The 19,504-nt window shown below is 41.8% G+C and overlaps 1 protein-coding gene across 13 annotated transcripts in view; it reads right to left on the bottom strand.

The window, feature by feature from the left end:
• CELF2 (CUGBP Elav-like family member 2) overlaps positions 1-19,504 on the bottom strand; it is a 379,996-nt gene that overhangs the window by 103,955 nt on the left and 256,537 nt on the right. For all 13 annotated transcript variants that reach the window (XM_030016268.2, XM_030016264.2, XM_030016265.2 and 10 more), the window contains one exon: positions 1,830-1,912. In XM_030016268.2, the coding sequence (XP_029872128.1) occupies positions 1,830-1,912 (83 nt within the window). The remainder of the gene's footprint in view (positions 1-1,829; positions 1,913-19,504) is intronic.

Below are 19,504 nucleotides of genomic sequence, written 5' to 3'. Positions count from 1 at the left end.
CAGCTTTGCCACCTGTACATGGGGAGGTCAGGGAAGGAGTCTGCCCCTCCGAGTCACCCGCTGGGATAACCAAGATCTCTCACAACACAGCAGCCAGCTCGCGGGGCTCAGGGAAGAACAGAGGAGCAAACAAAAGGACCCTCTCTGCTTCTAAGGGGAGAGATGTATAGATCTCGTGGTAGAGCTTCAGGGTAGGGTCCCACACCCTACCTGGACCCAGGGATGCTGGCTGGGCAGGGTGCTGCTCCAGCAGCTCGGGACCACCTCCGCTGGAGTGTCCATCCTACCTAGCCAGTCAGCGCAGCCATTTGACTCAAAGCGTGCTGGAGAGCAATTACACAATGATTTGGGTTAAGTGCAACATCAGCTGGATTGCATCAGAGAACATTCGTTTAAGGGCTCAGCATTTTACGGCAGCGGGGATGGGAACCAACAACTGAGGTTGTACAGCTAGAGAATGCTGAGATTCAACCTGAGCTGCGAAGGGGTCTCAAAGGGAATCATCCCTCAGAGCCTTCCTTTCTCTCTGAGGATGGCACATCTATCCTCTACACCCTCAAAAGCTGAGCCCGCCACTGGGAGGCTTGTAAGGTCTCGACACTGTCCCTTGCAAAGGCCAGTTGCTGGAAAACATCACTTGAATCTGAAGGGCCACAATTTTTCTTTTCTTTTCCTGCAGCTGGCCTACTTCTGCAGATTTCCTACTGCCTCTTCCAGCATTTTAACTCACAAATGACAAAGGACTCCTTTTTTGGCAGGACTCACAGGTAACTATCCAACATACTTCTCTACTTTGGTCATTTCCATGACAGGTGAGGTGGCTTCCCTAGCAGGAGTTGTATAAAGTGATCTGGCCACATGTGAATTTTTCAGACACATAGTGTCTGGTTTCACATACAGCATGTAGGAATTAAAGGAGATGTTGGCCATATAACTGTTGGTCCAGTCAATGTTCTATTTATTTATGCAGTGCTGTATACATTTATTTATTTTTCTGTCTGTAAACATACACTCCAACCATATACTTGAACACTTCCCCTACATCAAGAGGGAATATACCTCCATCCTTTATATTTTTCCTTTCCCGTTCCAAAAGTATTTGGCCACATTCAGCAGAAGAAATGAAAACATTAGCACAAGAAGATTTCAGAGTTAAATCATGCAATTACCAATTATATACTTCTCTCGAGCCGTGTAACTTAAATCTGAACTACCGTAGGATAACACAAGCTACAGTTTGTACAACACAACCACAACTGTTTCAACCACCGGTGTGAGGTATCAGTGAGAACAGGTTGCTGAGGAGAGGTGGTGGCAGGGAACAGGATGATACTGTGCAAGCAGTTACGTGGTACCACGCTCTACAGCACCCTGATGTGCAGCCACCGCACCAATGCAGTCAGGTTGTTTAGAAAGCATGTGGATAAAGGCTGCATTTAACAAAGTTGGCTGTATTTTGTCTTTTCCTCTTCTCTCCCTTGTCAAACTAGAAGCCCCAGTGGTACAATGGTTTTTTTGCCATATGTTTTTTTCTCCCTCCCTCCCCCTTAAATAAAAAAAAAAAATTGAATCTACATCGCACTTCAATAACTGCCTCTAGTCAGCAGGAATCAGCACTGTTTCCAGCCAAGGGACTTTCTACAGAAGAGCAACTGCCTTTTGAGATGACGCCATTGCTACAGGACTGGCACCGTTACAGGACAAACCATCAGGTTAGCCACCCTCCCTTGAAGAGATCAAGGTCATTTGGGGCATAAAGCAGCATCTTGAGCGAAAGGGCTATTTTTCTGGCGATAAAATAATTAGGATCAAAAAGTAAATGTACTCACCCCAGGTAAAGTTTTAATATTGTGCAGTGCATTCTGTGCCTCAAGAGCAGCTTTTCTTGTATAAAATGTTACGAAACAACAACCTATAGAGAGAAATGAAAAGCTTTCAGAAATTAGTGAGTATGATTTGTGAGAGTACAATAGGGAGGGAGAAAAAACAGTGGTTGAACAACACATCATGAAAGCTGGAAATGTGAATTATCATGAGGCTGCCTGAATAACATGAATAAAAGAAAGCTTGTATGGTTTAAAATAAAAAATCACCCCCTGTGCATTGCCTCTACAGCACACCTACATTGTTAGTGAACTGTAATCACTTAGAAATTAAGTTAACCAAAATCCAATTGGCTTTGTACAGTGTAAATAAGGTTATATTTTTCTGAAGGCTCCCATTACACTTTGAATATAAGCAACATGGCAAGCTCAAGCAGCAGGAATTCATTGTTGCATCCCAGGCAGAAAACGAGGTTAAAGCAGGACCTTATTTAAAGGGCCTTACATATAAGAGCTAAGGTTTGTTCACCCCTATTTGAAACCAGGTAGGACTGGATGTAGGACACTCATCTCAGTTGCAAGAATGAAAAATAAGCTACAGGAGAATTCGCCACTGGTGGGATTGTGGAGGCTGCTGATGGTTGACAGCATTAAGTGAGGCTCTCTTCAGCCTGAATCTGTCTAACCTTCAGTAAAGCAGGCAGTTTTAGTTGCCTTAATCCTATGGTTTTCCCTTTGGCAGCACGGTCCAACCGGGTGGTCTGTGGGACCAAACACAGGTTGTTGCCACTTTCTCCGCCGCAAACATTTAAAGTAACTCTTCCCGCAGCACACGCAACCCAGGCAGCTCAACGCCAGCCCCAGGGTGAGGTCAGGGCTCACAGGTAGAGCCTCAGCGAAGAGCTATAACATGACAGACGTGGGACAAAGAAACAAGGACCAGGATTTGACTTGCTGCAATCTGTAATGTCCCACAGCAATGCAGTCTGCTCCTAGGCACGCATGGGGCACGCGTGAAGACCTTACTGCGGGAGGACCTTGCATCCGCGTTGCAGGTGGGATGCTCAATGCAGTATCCCAGCTTGTGACTTCAACTTTACTTCCAGCAGGAGGGAAACCACTCTGAGAGCATCACTCGGACACTTATGTGCGTAACACAAGATAGCAGGTATAGACACAAGGAAAATTCACACTTAAATAGCTCCCACCCAGCACAGTAAATCAGTGATATAAAAACACCCTTAGAGACTAAACTGTTGCTACTCTGTCCACAGGGGAAATACAGTGGGGCTGAATGCAGCCCTTGTCCCGTGGACATGGGCAGCCCCTGCTTTGGAGCCATCTCACATTAAGAAGAGACCCCAAAACTCCTCTAGAGCTCTGTGGCTGCAGATGGGGTGCTCCGTGACCCAGCTGCTACGGGGAGAGGGAAAATGTGCTGGGTAATGCTGATTGGGAGGCAGAAGTGGCTACTGAAGTAAAAACCTACTTCGTATCAAACAAGATGATGCAGATTTTACCAATGAATCAGAAAAACAATCCTATTCTCTTAATCACAGTCAGTGATTTGTTGCAGCTCCAAAGAAATGTCAAAACCAAACAGTAAATAGAAGAAATGCCAGCTCTCAAGCCTCGGTGTTCCCTCGGAGCATGACACAGATAAAATAATCTGTCCTTTCAGCTGTGAGCAAAGATGTTGCTTCCATCGGCTCCTTAACGTTGACCGAGGTGAAACATCACATCTCACCTGATATGCCCACTTTTGTTCAAGCTCACAGCATCCCCACAACGGCAAAGGAGACCTAGGAGAAAGCGTGCACAGGAGAACACAGCTAGCAAACATTTTAAGGAACCGTGTGGAGGTGGCCCATACCACACCTTGGAAGGAAGGGCTGAATCCAGAAAGTCCCCTCCGCTGCCTCTCGCTTGGCTCAAGCTGTGCATTGCCCTGTGAACACTCCCTCCGGCTTTGCAGCGGGCCAGCGACGACCATTACCTTTATAACAAGCAAAGGTAATCATGTATTCCCAGCTGGCACACAGCGAGTTTATCCCTAACGCAGAAAAGCACTTGCAGGCAATACAATACACGGGCAGGCAGGTAATGCAGACTTAACGCAGCTGAGAGAAACATTTTTCATACTGCCAACAGGTTCCTTAAAATTTCACAGTTTACAATAGAGATGGTTTAGTAATTATTTCAGTGAGCTGAACATTGTTCAGCAGGGATGAGTATTACAGACAGCCACAGCCTGTTAAGGTTTGTGCTTCCTGTGAGTGTTTCTAAATCTTCTGTTCCACTGGAAAATTCTGCAAATTTAAATTATTTTACTGCAGAATGAAAATGGGAAACAAATCCGAGTTTTTGACATTTAATAGCGTGACTTTGAGAAAACACTGCGACATTTTTCTATCCTGCCAGCCAGCTCCAAAGTCTATCTTCTATTGTTTCTTCATTTGGTTTATTAGCTTTTTAATATAAAGCTTTTTAACCAGGAGAGAGGAGTCAGAAGGGAAAATATCAAGCAGTAGTCATGACTTTGCAATTGCGATGTCCTTTACCATGGGTCCGAAGAGTTTCATTTGAGATTTCAGCTCTGTGGGTTTATTCCGATAAGGAGAAGTTTGAAATCTATTGGTTTATCATTCTTGGCACTGCTTGAAAGAACTGCACTTGAAAGATGAATATGCTGTGAAATACCCTTTAACTAGTCATTTTTGTGAAGTAATAGCACAGGAGAGAAAAATGTCTCTGTGAATGAGGACTGGGAGAAAACAGTAGCTTAATGGGAAACGTGCAGATGTTTCAGGCAGGTCATTGGACCCTGACAGAAATGGAGACTTCTGAGCTCACAGACTGATACATCTGAAAATGCACATGGATAAAATCTTCCTCCGGACTCATTTCGCTCATATCTTCTTAAAAAATCACAACAAATCAAGAGACGATTTGCTGTGCTTTGAGGAGACCATGGGCACCAGTTGTGGACACCTGATTTTGAAGCTATCTGCTGAAGAGGTCAGGGCTGGACTAAAAAAAAGGAAATAAGAAAACACGAAAGAACAGAAAAGGCAAAAGTGCACATGGTCCTGAAGGAAACACTATAGCTCAGGCTATGGACTTTCCAGAGGTGATCGCTGCCAACTTACGCAAAACACTGCAGCTCCAACGGGCCGGCTTCGAGGATGCCTCCAGTGTAAAAATTCCTTTGGCTCAGTACTACATCCCATAGCAGAAAGTACCAAATTCAGTCCTTCCTGCAGAAATACTGGAAGGGAAGCTGCCTGTGCTTTAGGACTGGTAGCTGGCCCCTGCTGAAAGACAACTAGGAAACAACTGCCCTTCCTCCATTTTCCCTAAGAAAATGTAGTATTTCCAAAGACAAATCAGTAATACCAGCGGAAAAGAAAAATTATGTTGCCTACTAAGAGAAAAGAAAAAAAACCCAACCCTCCTCTCTCCAGCCCCCTGCACACATAATTTTGGCTTCATCACTAACAAACCTGACAGCAGCTTGAACGACAACTAAGCTTTTCTGACATCCAAATAACTCAAAGCCTGACAGTGATAACCTGCTCCCCTCCCAGTCAGGACAACTTAAAAGGTGAATTGGTTTGTGGACAAGGTTCTGCCGATCCTGAACAGCCTGAAATACAGCTCAGTTTAACTCTGTGTGGGTTAGTATCTTCTTGACCAAAGGAACAGAGGCTTGTGCTGCCAGTCAGTGCCTCCAAAGCAGCAAATCTCCTGCGTTTTGGTAAGCTGGTTGTGCTCTACTTGGAACCGTATTTACTACAGTGTAAGACATTTCTTCTTTGTAGGTAGAAAAAATACTGAATGAATCATGCGGATCCCTACAGTCCCTTAAGGACATCGGCAACAACTTCATGGCTATCCTGCCAGATGCTTGAACAGACTGAATAAAACCTGCCACCCCATGCTGCACAGTGTCTAATAGCAACAAATGGGATGCCTGAGAAACAAAGGCAGAAACCAGCCCTACTTCTCAAAGCATCTGACGAGAAAACGCTGCAGTGTGTACACTACAATGCTCAACTTCAACACCTCATTAAAAACAGGGAAAAGATCTCTTATTTCAGATTGTTTTCTCTCTCTCTTTTTTTTCCTTTTTCTTTTTTTCAAAGGAAATTTAGTGCCAGAAAAAGACCTCAAGGTCCCAGCCATTGGGAGAGAGTTGACACATTCAATTCTCCATGACACATTCAATTCACAAGCCCCTGCTCAGGCTGCCAAGGGCACCAATTAGCACCAGTGGTGGAGATTTTATTTATTTAATTTCCACAGAAACCTGTTTAGCAAGACACCAACAGGGGCAAACAGCCTTGTGTATTGGCTAGAAACAGCTTTGCTTGAGTCACTGTCAAAGATGGCAGCAACGGATTACATGGGGATCATGCAGGCACGGCTTCACTAAAGCAACCATTTAAAGTTAGGGATGGGCAAAAAAAGAGCAAATAGAGCAAATGGTGAGGACTCTCATACCACCATACCCATGAATTTCTGCTGACAGCGAACCTGGGTTTCTGGAGGGCATTTGTGCGCTGTGGAATTGCGACAAATTGCAGTTTTCACCATGAAACTTCAAAAAATGCCATTCCTCCTATGAGCACGAGGATTTTTTCAAAGGGCTGTTAGTGATCTCCTGAAATGGGACTTCTCCTCCCGTGCGACTTCTGCTCTACAACCCGAATTAGTCACCTGTGAAACCCTTGCCCCCGTCCACCCAGCAGTGCAGACACAGCTTTGTTAGGCTGTAAGATACAGCCATATGACATCGCTAGGAGCTCCATCATGTCATTATTTTTATCGCTTTCTCCCAATTCAAACACAGACTAATTACTCTGTGAGAGCTGTTTACATCCCTAATTTTGAACAACTAACAAAAGGAAGCTCTCCTCCACTCGGAGATGTGGCTTACACGGTCCTCGCTGGCGTTTAACGGCACTGGGATCTGTGTAAGAGGCTTAATCTCTCAGCCAGGATTTCATGCTTGAATGAATACGGCAACCTCCATCTTGCTTCAGGTGCGAAAAAGTCTCTTACAGCTCCCTAAACTGACTACACGGTTCCTAGGTTAAAGTTACCAGGAATTATGCACGTGCATCAATACGAGAAAATAACCCTTGGACGTGGACAGGAATTAAAACACGTTTTTCTACAAGATGGTCTGAGGTTTTGATTTGCTTGAAGAAAAATGTGCTGCAGTTTCCCAGGCCTTTAAATTTAACTTTTGGGAATTAAAAGAGAACAGATATAGGAGAGAAAACCCCCTCATATTCGTTGGTCTGATTTATGAGTTTCTATAGTTTTCAACTGTCAAAATTTGTCAGTTTGGATCTCTCCTGCATTGTGCATATTATCACCTGCTGCCAGTATCTGAACCCTAACCATAGGGTATAGAAATACAAGAGCTTATCAGTGCGCCTGCAAAGCCTGCAACAACTTAAAAGTATGAAATTTGCTTTACCTTCTAGACTAATAAAATAAACACTTCAAAACAGCTATAATGATTATCTGATGATTGAACTCTGTATTCTTTTAGCAAGTAATGGAATCCTGGCAGACAAATTCAATTCAAAATACATTCACATTCAGGACATCAACAAAGTCATCATGTTGTGAATTGAAAATTCCTTTAAAGGCTGCGTTTGAATTCTAAGGGGCTGACAGATCAAGGGACTGAAGGCCCTGGAAGGCTAAATGAGTGAAGTCCCGCTATGTTTCTTTCTTTCTGTGAATGAAGCTCACTTTTGTGTGTGCATTTGCAACCAGAACAGGTGCTGGCTTCATACAAGCTTGGAATCTCAATGGGGACAGTAGTTTCTTGTCAATCCCGCACAGTTCAAGCCAGTTTAAGTTAAGGAGGATTTCTTCTTCTTTTTCTCCCCTCCAAATGTTCCTCTCTTGATTTCCACATTCACTCTTCCACTATCAACATTTAAACATTAAACTGCTATTTAACAGGGCTGCCTTTTAAAGGAGTGTCCTGGTTTCAGCTGGGATAGAGTTAATTTTCTTCCTAGTAGCTGGTACAGAGCTGTATTTTAGATTTAGTGTGAGAATAATGTTGATAACACGCTGATGTTTTAGTTGTTGCTAAGTAATGCTTATCCTAAGTCATGGATTTTTCAGTTTCCCGTGCTCTGCCAGCGAGCAGGTGCACAAGAAGCTGGGAGGGAGCACGGCCAGGACAGCAGACCCGAACTAGCCAAAGGATATTCCACGCCATAGGACGTCATGGTCAGTATATAAACTGGGGGGAGTTGGCCCAGGAGGGGCGGACTGCTGCTCCGGGACTGGCTGGGCATCAGTCAGCGAGTGGTGAGCAATTGCATTGTGCAATTTTTCTTGGGGTTTATTTCTCTCTCTTTTTGTTATCCTCCTCCTCCTCCTCCTCATTATTATTATTATTATTATTATTATTATCATCATCATCATCACTATCGTCATTGTTGTTATATTATTTTCTCTCAATTATTAAACTGTTCTTATCTCTAATTATGAGTTTTACTTTTTTTCCCCGATTCTCCTCCCCATCCCACTGGGGTGGGAGGAGGTGAGCGAGCAGCTACGTGGTGCTTAGTTGCTGGCTGGGGTTAAACCACGACAAAGGGTCTCTGGCATTCCAGCTGTTCACCTGAACGCTGAAATACGTGCTCCATAAATCATAAACAGCTGCCTGAACAGTGTGATTTGCAACCAAACCCGCCATGACCTACACTGTCATTTTCCAAAAGGCAATGAAGACATCAAAAATTCTCTTCCTCTAAAGCCACTGAAAAGACCTATTGCTACAGGAGTTCAGGTGTGTGATTGGGCAACAAGCTTTTTCACATTCATTAAATTTGGTGCGGTGCAATGGGAGCCTTGTCCAGCATTTTTAGTGCAATTAGGTAACCCGCATGGAAGACACCAGTCTAGTATTAGGAGACATGTTTCAAGTCTTAGAGATTTTGGTTGGGTGATTCCATACAAAACCAGAGAAAAACACGAACTGCCTGAATAGCAAATACAGACATTCCTGACAAAGGAAAGCAAAAAACGTTTCCAGAAATAAAAATCCAACTATTTCTGTAATTCTACTGAACAAAAAAAGAAGGTGGCTAAGGCAGGATGCATTTTGATTCCAACCTGCACCGTCTTCTTTCTCTATTGTACATGGAGTCACTCGAGAGTACGATGGCAATGATTCACTCCTGAAGCAATCCCTGATAGAATTGCCATATACTGCAGAAATCAACCTTTAACAATGCCGCCTCCCAATTAGCTCAGGTTTGCTAATAGTTTGATATAATTGGCACCCTGATGGAAACCGTATTACCAATCTTGTCACCAGCTAGGAAACCGCATCGCCACTCTAATGACAGCACATATTATAGCTATGCCACTTCTAATATTAATACATTAGCTGAATGTAGGCAGGGGCTCATACGCGAGAAGGATTCACAACCGGGATGTGCCAAATTCCACCCTGTGCTCTATTTTTCCTCCCGGTTATAACATCCAGGGCGGCAATGCACCAGCCCCAGCGTGCCCCGAACCGCCCCTATCGCATTAAAGCACAAATGCTCCAGGCCGGTAACAGCCCTGTAAATGGCCAGTGAAAAATGATCCCATGGAGCTCAATTTTTTCTCTCCATGCCTTGCAAGTTATGACGGCCTTTCTGTTAATTGGCCACAAGTCCTAGTTTGCTGTCAGCCTTCAGCTGCACCGGGGAGCTCTTTTGGAGGAGTCGCACTCTGTCATTCCCGTACCCTTGTGAATACAAATGCTCTCTGTAAATGTCCTCTGCCTACAAAATGGAAGTGGGTTTTTTTCCCTTTTTTTTTTTTTTTTTTTTGACCTAGATTAAATCTGCTGCATTTTCAAGCCTTTTGGGAAAGCAACTAAGAACTAATATGCACCGGTTCGTGTGCCACAACACTTCCCTACCCATTATTATGTAAATTTTGACTAAAGGGCGACACAGATAGAAAAGATATCAAGGGCAAAATTGCCAGAATCTGCTTTTCTTGCTCTCTGAAATAAGCCACTTAGATTAAACAGTTTTAAATGGCTAATAGCTGTAAAAGTATCTGAAGAATTTCAATGTACATTTTTTCATATAGGACAATGAGAGCTTTTGCAAATTCCTGAACTCTCCTGCTGACTGCATAATGACTGGGAAGTGAATGGCCAGCACGCTGGTACTCTGGTTTACTTTTGAAGAAAGGGGCCAACTTCCACATCTGCAGCTTGGCAATACTCACTCGATATTTGCGGTAGATGGAGATAGAGGAGGAAAAAAATGCAGAATGAGATTATATACATGGTGGCAGGGTAAATAAATACATACAAATGAGGTTTATAGCATCAAGGCAATTTCATGTCATTACTAACTAATCTGTCCCTAAAGAAACCACCACTGCATGCTGGGATGTAAGCTGAGCTGTAATGGTCTGGGCTGACTAGCGGATGAGACACGTCCAAACGTAAACTCAGAAAATGCTGTGAAGATATAGGTGAGCAGTCGGTGGCATTGGACCCGTACATCGGTACTGTGTCAACACCCTGATCTGCAGGTTGAACACTGGCCTGGCCTGGGGTGTTCCTCCTCTGCCAGCCCCTCCAAGCACCCACCCGGTGTAAATCCCTTGGGAGAGTCATTTCTTTCCCAGCCCTGTGAGATGGAAGGCCGTCAGTCAATCAACAGCGGCGAGAAAATCAAAGCGGCTGCTCAGCATCTCTTGTCGAGTTCATGTTTGGTCCGTTCACATTTCTATATCTCAGGGGTAGAGAATAATTGGGATCTTACACATCAGTCCATATGGCTTACAATAAAAACTGCCTGTCAGCTTTTGGGAAAAAAAAAAATATCTCAAGTAAGTAGGACAGCAGGGGGAAAGAGTGGGGAGATGGTATTCCAGTCTCTAGCTCTGTGAGGGGTCTCCTATGAGAAGTCACTGTACTTCCCACCTATAAAGTACAGAAAAGAATATACACAAAATACAGGAGAAACAAATAATATTTTTTTTAATTGGAAATCATTCTAAACAAGGCCTGTCATTATGTATATACCTTGTATCACAAAGAAATCTTGAATTTGGAGAGGACATCTAAATGAAACTACAACACAAATAATCACTTATTGCTTATGCTGCTTTCTCCTCATTTCCCCTTTACCATTTCTTTTCTTCTTTTCCTTCTTATTCTCGCACTAATTCTCCTTAATCTTTAATTCACTTTCTTCTCCCCTCATACAAATCCTTACTCTTTTCTTCCTAGCAGATGGTCATTGTTTCCTTTTTCCTTGGCCAGGTTAACAATTACTGATTTGAGTTTACTGGCTTTGAAATGAATTAACATGTCCTCTGTGCCAGTTAACTCCTAAGTTTGTCCATCTGCTAAATGCGTCTTTGGATATAGTAGAGAAAGAGGGTTCAGAGCACAGATGCTAAAAAAAAGGGAAATGAAAAATTAAGATGTCCTCCCTTATTAATCCATTCTTACAGCAGAAATCTGGTCTGACGCTGTATTTCATTTCAAAAAGACTGACTCTACAAAGATCATGTTTACATAAATTAATGTAGGCAGGGACACATCTTTCCCTAATGACATTTCAAAAGCCCTACAGTCTCCAACCCCGATATTCACTAGTAGCAAATCAAACTTCCTAGCACACACATCTTATAGTCCTGGATTTCTTTCTATGTTTTCTTTCACTTGAATGCTTGAGAAAGATCACTAAAGACTGGTTTTCCCCGATAAGACTTCCAGACCACTGCTCTGATGAAACCTCTAATTGCACTGCTACTCCTGAGAAACCACTCAAGTCCTAGTTCAACTAGGAGGCAACTCTAGTGAAAAATACTCATAACAGCACAGCTTTACCATAAAATTATCCCTTGAAAATCTTCAAATCTTTGACTTTGAGAGTTAATTGCAATTTATAAACCTACACTGTCACTATGAAAAACCTCTGTTCTGTATTGGAAATTATTTTCACTGGTTAAATGCCAATGGCATCCCGGGCTGCATCAGGCAGAGCGCTGCCAGCAGGTCAATGGAGGCGATCCTTGCCCTCTGCTCAGCCCTGCTGAGACATATCTGGGGTGCGGGGTTCTGTTCTGGGCTCCCCAGTACAAGAGAGACGTGGACATACTGGAGGGACTCCAGTGAACGGCCATGGAGATGATGAAGGGGCTGAAGCATCTCTCCTATGAAGAGGGACTGAGAGAGTTGGCACTGTTCAGCCTGCAGGAGAAAAGGCTCAGGGAGTATAAATACCTGATGGGAAGGAAGTAAAGAAGATGGAGCCCTCTCAGCGGTGCCCAGTGACAGGACAAGAGGCCACGGGCACAAAGAGACCGCGGACTCTCCATCCCTGGAGATATTCAAATCCTGCCTGGACACAGTCCTGAGCAACCTGCTGTAGGTGAGCCTGCTTTGAGCAGGGGTTGGATGAGATGAATCCCAGAGGTCCCTTCCAACCTCAGCCAGCCTGTGATTCTGTGAAATGGCAATGAAGGAATTTAAGTGGCTTTTCCACAACATCGCTGCTAACACAGCTTAACTTCCTCAGAAATATATTGTGAGCTTATTTAACGTTAGCAGACAACATCAGTTAAATTACTGTTTTATTGTTGTACTCATCAGTTGGGAACCAGCTCTCATTCACTACCAAATTTCACACACGAGATGAGTTTTTTCATAGCAAGAATACAGGAATTAATTTTTTTTTTTTTTTTTTTTAGAAACAGACCCAGAGACATTAAAATCTCAGCATGGCCCATGTTGCCACAGACATTCAAGACAATAAGATTGTCTTGTGTCACACTTTGTTTTCAGAAATATATCAAGAAATTTATGAATTTAAAAGCTGGTATTATGATGCATTTTTTTAAGTTACAGTTTATCCACTCCTGTTGTATCTGACATGATGAAGTTTTGTTTAAATCCCACGCATTTCTTCAGTATTACAAGACCACCGATCCACCATAGCCCTGACAGCTCTAAAAATCCGAGCTTGTGTCTTCTAAAGACATTATAGGGAAAGCCAGATCTAGCAGTACAAAGAGAGAAAAGAGGAAGAGGTCCAGGGAGAAGGAGTTATAAAAGGTGGCATGAAGTGGAAAGATTGCTATTGCTGACACTTAATGAAAACCCATTAAAAAAGAACAACAAAACCCCAACCCTGTCCCTTACCCAGAAACTTGGTAAGAACATGGTGTGTGAGTTGGTTTCAACACTTACCTGGATTTGGAAGACTTGGATACCATTTTTGCAAGAGAATCTAAAATCTGACCTTGGATAACTCATTTCTAGGAATAGGGTGTTGAAGTTCTTCTGAAAATAATGTTCAATGCCCATCTGAATCTTTCAATGCCTAAATGCTTTTGAACAATCTGGCCTTTTATCTCCCTGTGCCCTAGCTTCTCCTTGTAAAATGGAAAGAATAAAATGTCCTGAGCTCAAAGGAATACTGTGAAGAAACCATTTAAAAAAAAAAAAAAAAAAAAAGTGAGGTAAAAAGATACTGTAATAATAGTGACGTGAGTAACAGCAGAGCGATACTTGCAAGCACTGCTTCCATCTAACACACTACAGTCTGGCACGCTTCCTCCAAAAGTTTGCTTATAAGAAACAGAAGAAATCAATACAAGACATTTGAGCTGGCTTAAGGGGCGCTTAAGCAGCATGGGAAGAAATTCTAGGTTAAATATTGCCTCAGAGTGCCCTGAACTTGAATCAATGAAGACCTATTTCCCCCCCCCCCCCCCCCCCCCAACCTCATATTTTACTACTTTTGGCCAAGCCACCTAACAGGGGGCTCCATCCTCTGCAGGTCAAAGAACTGACAAAGCCTCCACTCTGAGTCATGATTTGTTACAATATACACACACACTATTTTCAGGGAGCTAATTTTCATCTGTTTGAAAACTTTTTTTCTTAGAAATGTGCTACTTTTCCCCATCTTTAAAACTTGGGTCTAAATCCGTTGTCTGAACACATCATACTCCCTGCTCCGTTTGCCCAAGATGCAGTCAAACACTTTCAATTCTTTCTTGACTTCAACATTATAAACCCTTACATATCTTGTATTGATTTCTAGGCATTCACAGTTTCACTCTCACAGGGTCACAGCACATGTCAAATCTTTCCTACACTGTGTACACCTTCAAGCAGTGTTTCATCTGAGCTCCACTTTCCCTGAACTTGTTAGCAGTGACACATTTATTCCCCAATTAAGCTTTTTTTATAATAATAATAGAAAAGAAATAGAAGAAATTCCTGGCAACTCTTCTGTCTTTCTAGTTGGTTGAAGCACTTTTATGCAGATGAAGATGCAACTCCACAGAGCCTTTGAACTTTAAGCATCATCTTTACTTGGCTTTGAACTCTCAACAGGGCCCATGATCTTTCAAAGCAATATACTCTGCCTGTGGAAGCTTCAAACAAGGGGGAAAAAGGCATGGTTAGAAAAAAATGCAAAAGATGGGTTTTTTAAAATGCTTGATGCTCCTGAAAATAAAAAAACCCAACTGAGTGGTATCTGAAGAAGTGTATTTGGCACTCAAGTGTTTCCCTAATTAATTGTTTAGATGAGTGCTAAAATAAATGCAGCAGCAGCAAAGATAAACAAACCACTTTAGTAATAAAGCCATATATTTGTGCAGACACAAAAATAAATGGCAGTGCTTAATGAGCACAAGAAATGAGAACGAAGAACACACTTTGTGTGTGGGATCCATGCTCAGAAAGCTCAAGCTCAAAGATATTTGAGAAAGATCTCACCACAGCCTCCCAGCCTGACTCACATTTGCCCCTTGTAGAGCATCTTGTTTTGCACAGACTGACAGTGTAAAAATAAAAAGTGCCCCAATGAAGAATTACAGCTCATGTTTCACCTTGCCTGGTCAGCCTCATAGGAGCAAGGAAATGACTTGTGGTAAGAGATTGTTATGCCAATTTATTATTATTATTATTATTATTCTTTATTTTTGTCTGATGATTAACTAACGTAAAATCAACAAAGGGAGATGCAGAATAGACGTGTAACACATGTACTTCCAAAATGAGAGAAAAGCTAAGATGATTCATAATCTTTTCCTTGTGACTGGAAAATGAGCTAATGAAGTATAAATACTGGGGAAAAGTGTTATCTTGCAAATCTAGGAAAGCAGTTTTAACAGAATTATAAAACTTTTAGAGGCAGGAAAATTCAGCTAAGCTCCCCTCCCAGAGAGGACAGCTTTACACCTCCACACATAATTCTTCCAAAGTTTTATCTGGTCCTATCTGTAGACTTCCCAGAATCAGACATCCCATAATTTCTCCAGAAAACTACTTTGCAATCTCACAAACATTAATTTTAAAGACACTTTTCATGGTAAACACTTTCAGCTTTGCTTAATTTCCCATTGCTATTTACTTCTTGAAAACCTTCCTAAATAAAGCTACTACTTTGCAATCTTTGTATAAATGATTCAATAACCAGAGCAAAACAGTGAAAACCCATGTATCATACCAATAAATATGTTATTCCCCCCAGAAGTCTTTATACAATTGATGGTTTCTTTCTTGCTATTATCCACTATGTATGACCTGGAAAACTGAATTAAAAAATCTATTAACCAATATTTAATATCTATTAAGGGATGGGAATATCGAGAGCGTGTTGGACGACCCATGAGACATGTCTCAAGTCCTCTAATTAATACCAGTTCAGAGCAGTCCAAACAAGATAGTACCATGACATATAGGCCCTATGACTCTCCAAAGATCAAGATGTGGCATTTCATCAGATCAAGACTTAAAATAAATCTCCAGCAGCCTATTTCCAAGTTATGACAAGAGAAATACTTGGCTAGAGTGGTATAGGCTGTATGAAATGATTGGCAACTTATCAAGACAAGAAGAGAAAGAAGCTGGATGATTGGCAACTTAATCAGAGGGAGAAGGAAAAATAGAGAAAAGGAACAAAACGAGTGCCTAAACAGCTATGTGTTGGCTCCTGTGGCTGTCAAAGGTGGCCTTGAACAGGCAGTGGCAGGAGGGCTTACACTGAAGCTTGTCTGCAAAGTAGATGAAACTATTCAGTGTTCCTTGGCATCAATAGCATGCGGATCCTGAATGTATCTAATCACGTTTGGAGTAGCATGATTCTGTACGGCGTTCTCTGCAGGTCACCAAGGCAGCCACAGGAACGCGTCCAACAAAATATCACGGATGTGCAGCTTAACGGTGCTTCGCTACCAAAAAACTCATAGAGCTTTAGAACAAAGTCCCCAGTCTTATCTGAAAGCTAAAAAAATACAAAATAAAAAAATCCAAGGGGTTCTCGTACATTATTTCATCTTCAGCCTTTGCTCCTTCTCTGACAAAAGGCTCTTTCTTTTAATCAGTGTTCATTTCACATGAAGACCAACCTGAATAATCATAATATTTTGGTAGCAGTATCCTTTAGTTAATGTGACAACGTGCCCTCGTCTTTTATTCAACATGTTATTATCACTTAAAATATTAAGCAAAAACTATGCAAACTTTTCCTGAAGGAGCACTGAGGAATGGTGGGTTAGAGCTTAGATTGTCAAATGAGCTTTGCAACCACCAGTTCCTACTGGGAACAAGCGTTGCTTGGTCTTTTCACAAAAAAACCCCCTACTCATAGATGACTTGTATTTAACCACAGAGTGCAGTGGGTCAACAGAGAAACTGCAAGATGTCTTAAAAATGGGAGATTCCTTTTGCCACTCGCAATGGCAGACAGGGGAATAAGGATGTGCTTGGAGGGAAGTCCTGGTAAGATTGGGACCCATATCTTGCACAATATTTTGGCACCTGCTAAGCCTTATTAGGGCAAATCTAAAGATATTTCCAAGTCATTTGAAATCCTTTATCAGACTGCAGCATTACTCACTCTTACATTTTGTATGCAAGAAAGATAAACCTTAATGTATAGCAAAATTATTTCTGGAACTGCGTATTGCACATTTTCACTATAATGCATATCATAAGCTTTGACACAGAGATAACTAAGTGATTACTTGTCAACCTCCTCTCATTCCATCAGTCTTAAAAGATAGGATAAAAAAAGCTTTTCTTGTGCAACAACAGGCTACATATTAGTCCTGCAGAGTTATCAAAAACGTGGAACTAAATATCAGACAAGCCCAATTTAAAATGATGAAACACTTCTGAATTCTAAAACAATTAGGCTGATTTACAACACACGGTCTAATACACTGTAGGTTTGAATCCTTTTTTTGCTTTTTAAAAGGGGACATATTTTTTCATGCTAGTCAGAAATTAGTACAATCAAGATTTTTTTCTTTTTTTCTGAATACTACTCAAGAGCAACTCCTATACCTCCCAAAGACATTTGTGGAAGATTCATATTTTACCTGGGAAGATATACACAGAAGTGAGTTACTGACCTAGGAAAGGCAAACCATGACTGTAGCTGAAGAACAGCATCATCTCCTTTTTCTGTGCGTTTTCAGTGATGCTGTGCTGCAGATTTACTCAGTTTTCATTGCTAGGTCCCTCATTTCTGCTTGTAAATCCAGGATGCTGGGGTGCTATGAAGATTAATCAGGTTAGGCTTGCAGTTTTCTCCTGTACTCTTCATGATGGTTACTCCCAGAAAACACATGCATCTTGAATACTTCTGATCCCACTGGCCTTGAGAGTTAAACACCGACACTGGCAATGCAACTCTGCTTGATCATGGTACTATAAAGCCATTATCTGTGTTTCAATATCCATTTCATTATTACCTGTGTTTTAAGACAGAGGACTGGAGAAACTCCTTCATTTACCACAAGACAATGCTAGTGATGGCAGCAACGTTGCTCAAAACTTACTCTGAAGAATATTTTGGCTCCTTTATTGCAGAATACTGGAATTTACAAGATAAAACGTAAAACAAATGGTACAGGGCATTCGCAACACTTTTTTAAGGCTTTCACTTTTGCAACACACGTGAACAATGGCTTTTAAATGAAAGTTCTGTTTCTCTATACTTAACGGTATTAATATTTTAGTATTACTGCATCTGTGAATGAAGACATTCAAAAAGCCATTATGTTTTCAACTTAGGTTAATAATAAGGCTATTTTTCCACCCACTCTCTGGCACAGCTGTAATGTTCTTGGCCTCAAGTGGGAGGCAATGTGGAACAAGGATTAGCAAGATGGATGATATACAACATACGGTGCCAGTTCGTATAAAATATTACTGGATTGGAAATGACTGTTTACTGTCTCAGTGATTACATGACCACTTTTTTTCCTTCCAAAGAACATACAGTATGTGGCGCTACTCTATGCCAATAAAGCTTAGTGCATAGCACCTGGGTAATGACAAATTAATTTTTGAGCTAAGCCTGATGCGGGGGTCAGCCAAAATCTTAGGCAGAGTTTATCCCCAGTACTATTTTACATGACAGAAAATGCATCCCTCCCATTCATCTGTATTAGCACAGAACAGGGATTATACAACAGAAAATAAATAAAGTTGGGGGACCAAAATACTAAAAATGTTAGGAGTGTGTGTGTTTGCAGTACAATAAAAAAACATTTAATCTTGGGGAGAAGGGGGGGAGTTGGAAACAGCATCCCATGGTCCACTTCCAAATAAAATTGGACAAAACATTTAGGAATGCACTAAACAGAACAAGCGTCGATTTGGCAGACAACAAGCTGGATGAACCAGCAGGTCTTTTGTCAGTTAAGTTAAATTTCCAAACCTGAGACCTTTGCATCCTGGAACATGAGATCTCTTGCCTGACCTAGAGACCCATGTCTCTTGACCAGGGCAATAGTGGCTCAGCCATGAGCAGCCATGGACGCTGAGCTCTGGCTCCCAGCATGTTCAGGTACCATCGTACCTCAAACCCAGAAAACCACGTGGGTCCAAGTTTTATGTCCTGTCCAGGCATAAAATTTCTTTTACCATAAAGTCAACACAAGTTGTTTAAATTCTGAGCGCTCAGCAGTTCCCATCACTTGGACTACTGACCACAGTCATTGCCAAAATATCAGCAATACTTCAGAGTTGAAAACTGTTTTCTTTAATAATTTCAGTGAGAGAGCACTTTCATGTGAAAGAGAAACAGAAGTGTTTTGAAATGGCAAAATCATTTCTCGTCCCTAAGCAAAGCTCCTCTGAAAGAGCTGTTTGCACAATCCAGACACCTCCATTTTCATGTAAATAGTTTATTGATTTAATAAAACATATAAACAGGCTTATATCATTATTCTACCAGCTGCACATGATCTATATTCACTGAGCAATCTATTCCCACAAAAATATTTTCATTGAAATTAATCTTAATGTTCACTCCTCCTTCCCCCACAAGCTAACATCTAGGCACTTTGAAACGCACATTAGCTACTTCAGTAAATAAGATGAGCAATTCTTGGTTTTCTTAACCACACAGGGCATAAGTGGATGATCTCTTTACATGCCCTGGACGATGAAAAAGACATTAAGTATTAGAATTTTTCCTGTTTGAGTAGCCCAGTGAGAGGAAGCCAAGTTTGCAGCCTTGCTCCCGTCATTTCCAGAGCGTCAGAGTTTCCATGAGCAGTGACTCTCAGAGTCAGGTCATCAAAGCCTCAGCCCTGCACGCCCCAGCCTTTTTTTTCAGGGCGTTATTCCAATACTGTGAGCAACT

The sequence above is a fragment of the Aquila chrysaetos genome, chromosome 5 (genome assembly GCF_900496995.4).
Source record: "Aquila chrysaetos chrysaetos chromosome 5, bAquChr1.4, whole genome shotgun sequence".
In the NCBI taxonomy this organism is placed as follows: domain Eukaryota; kingdom Metazoa; phylum Chordata; class Aves; order Accipitriformes; family Accipitridae; genus Aquila; species Aquila chrysaetos.
Note: the sequence above shows the minus strand (reverse complement) of the source record. Positions and strands in the feature narration are given on the sequence as shown.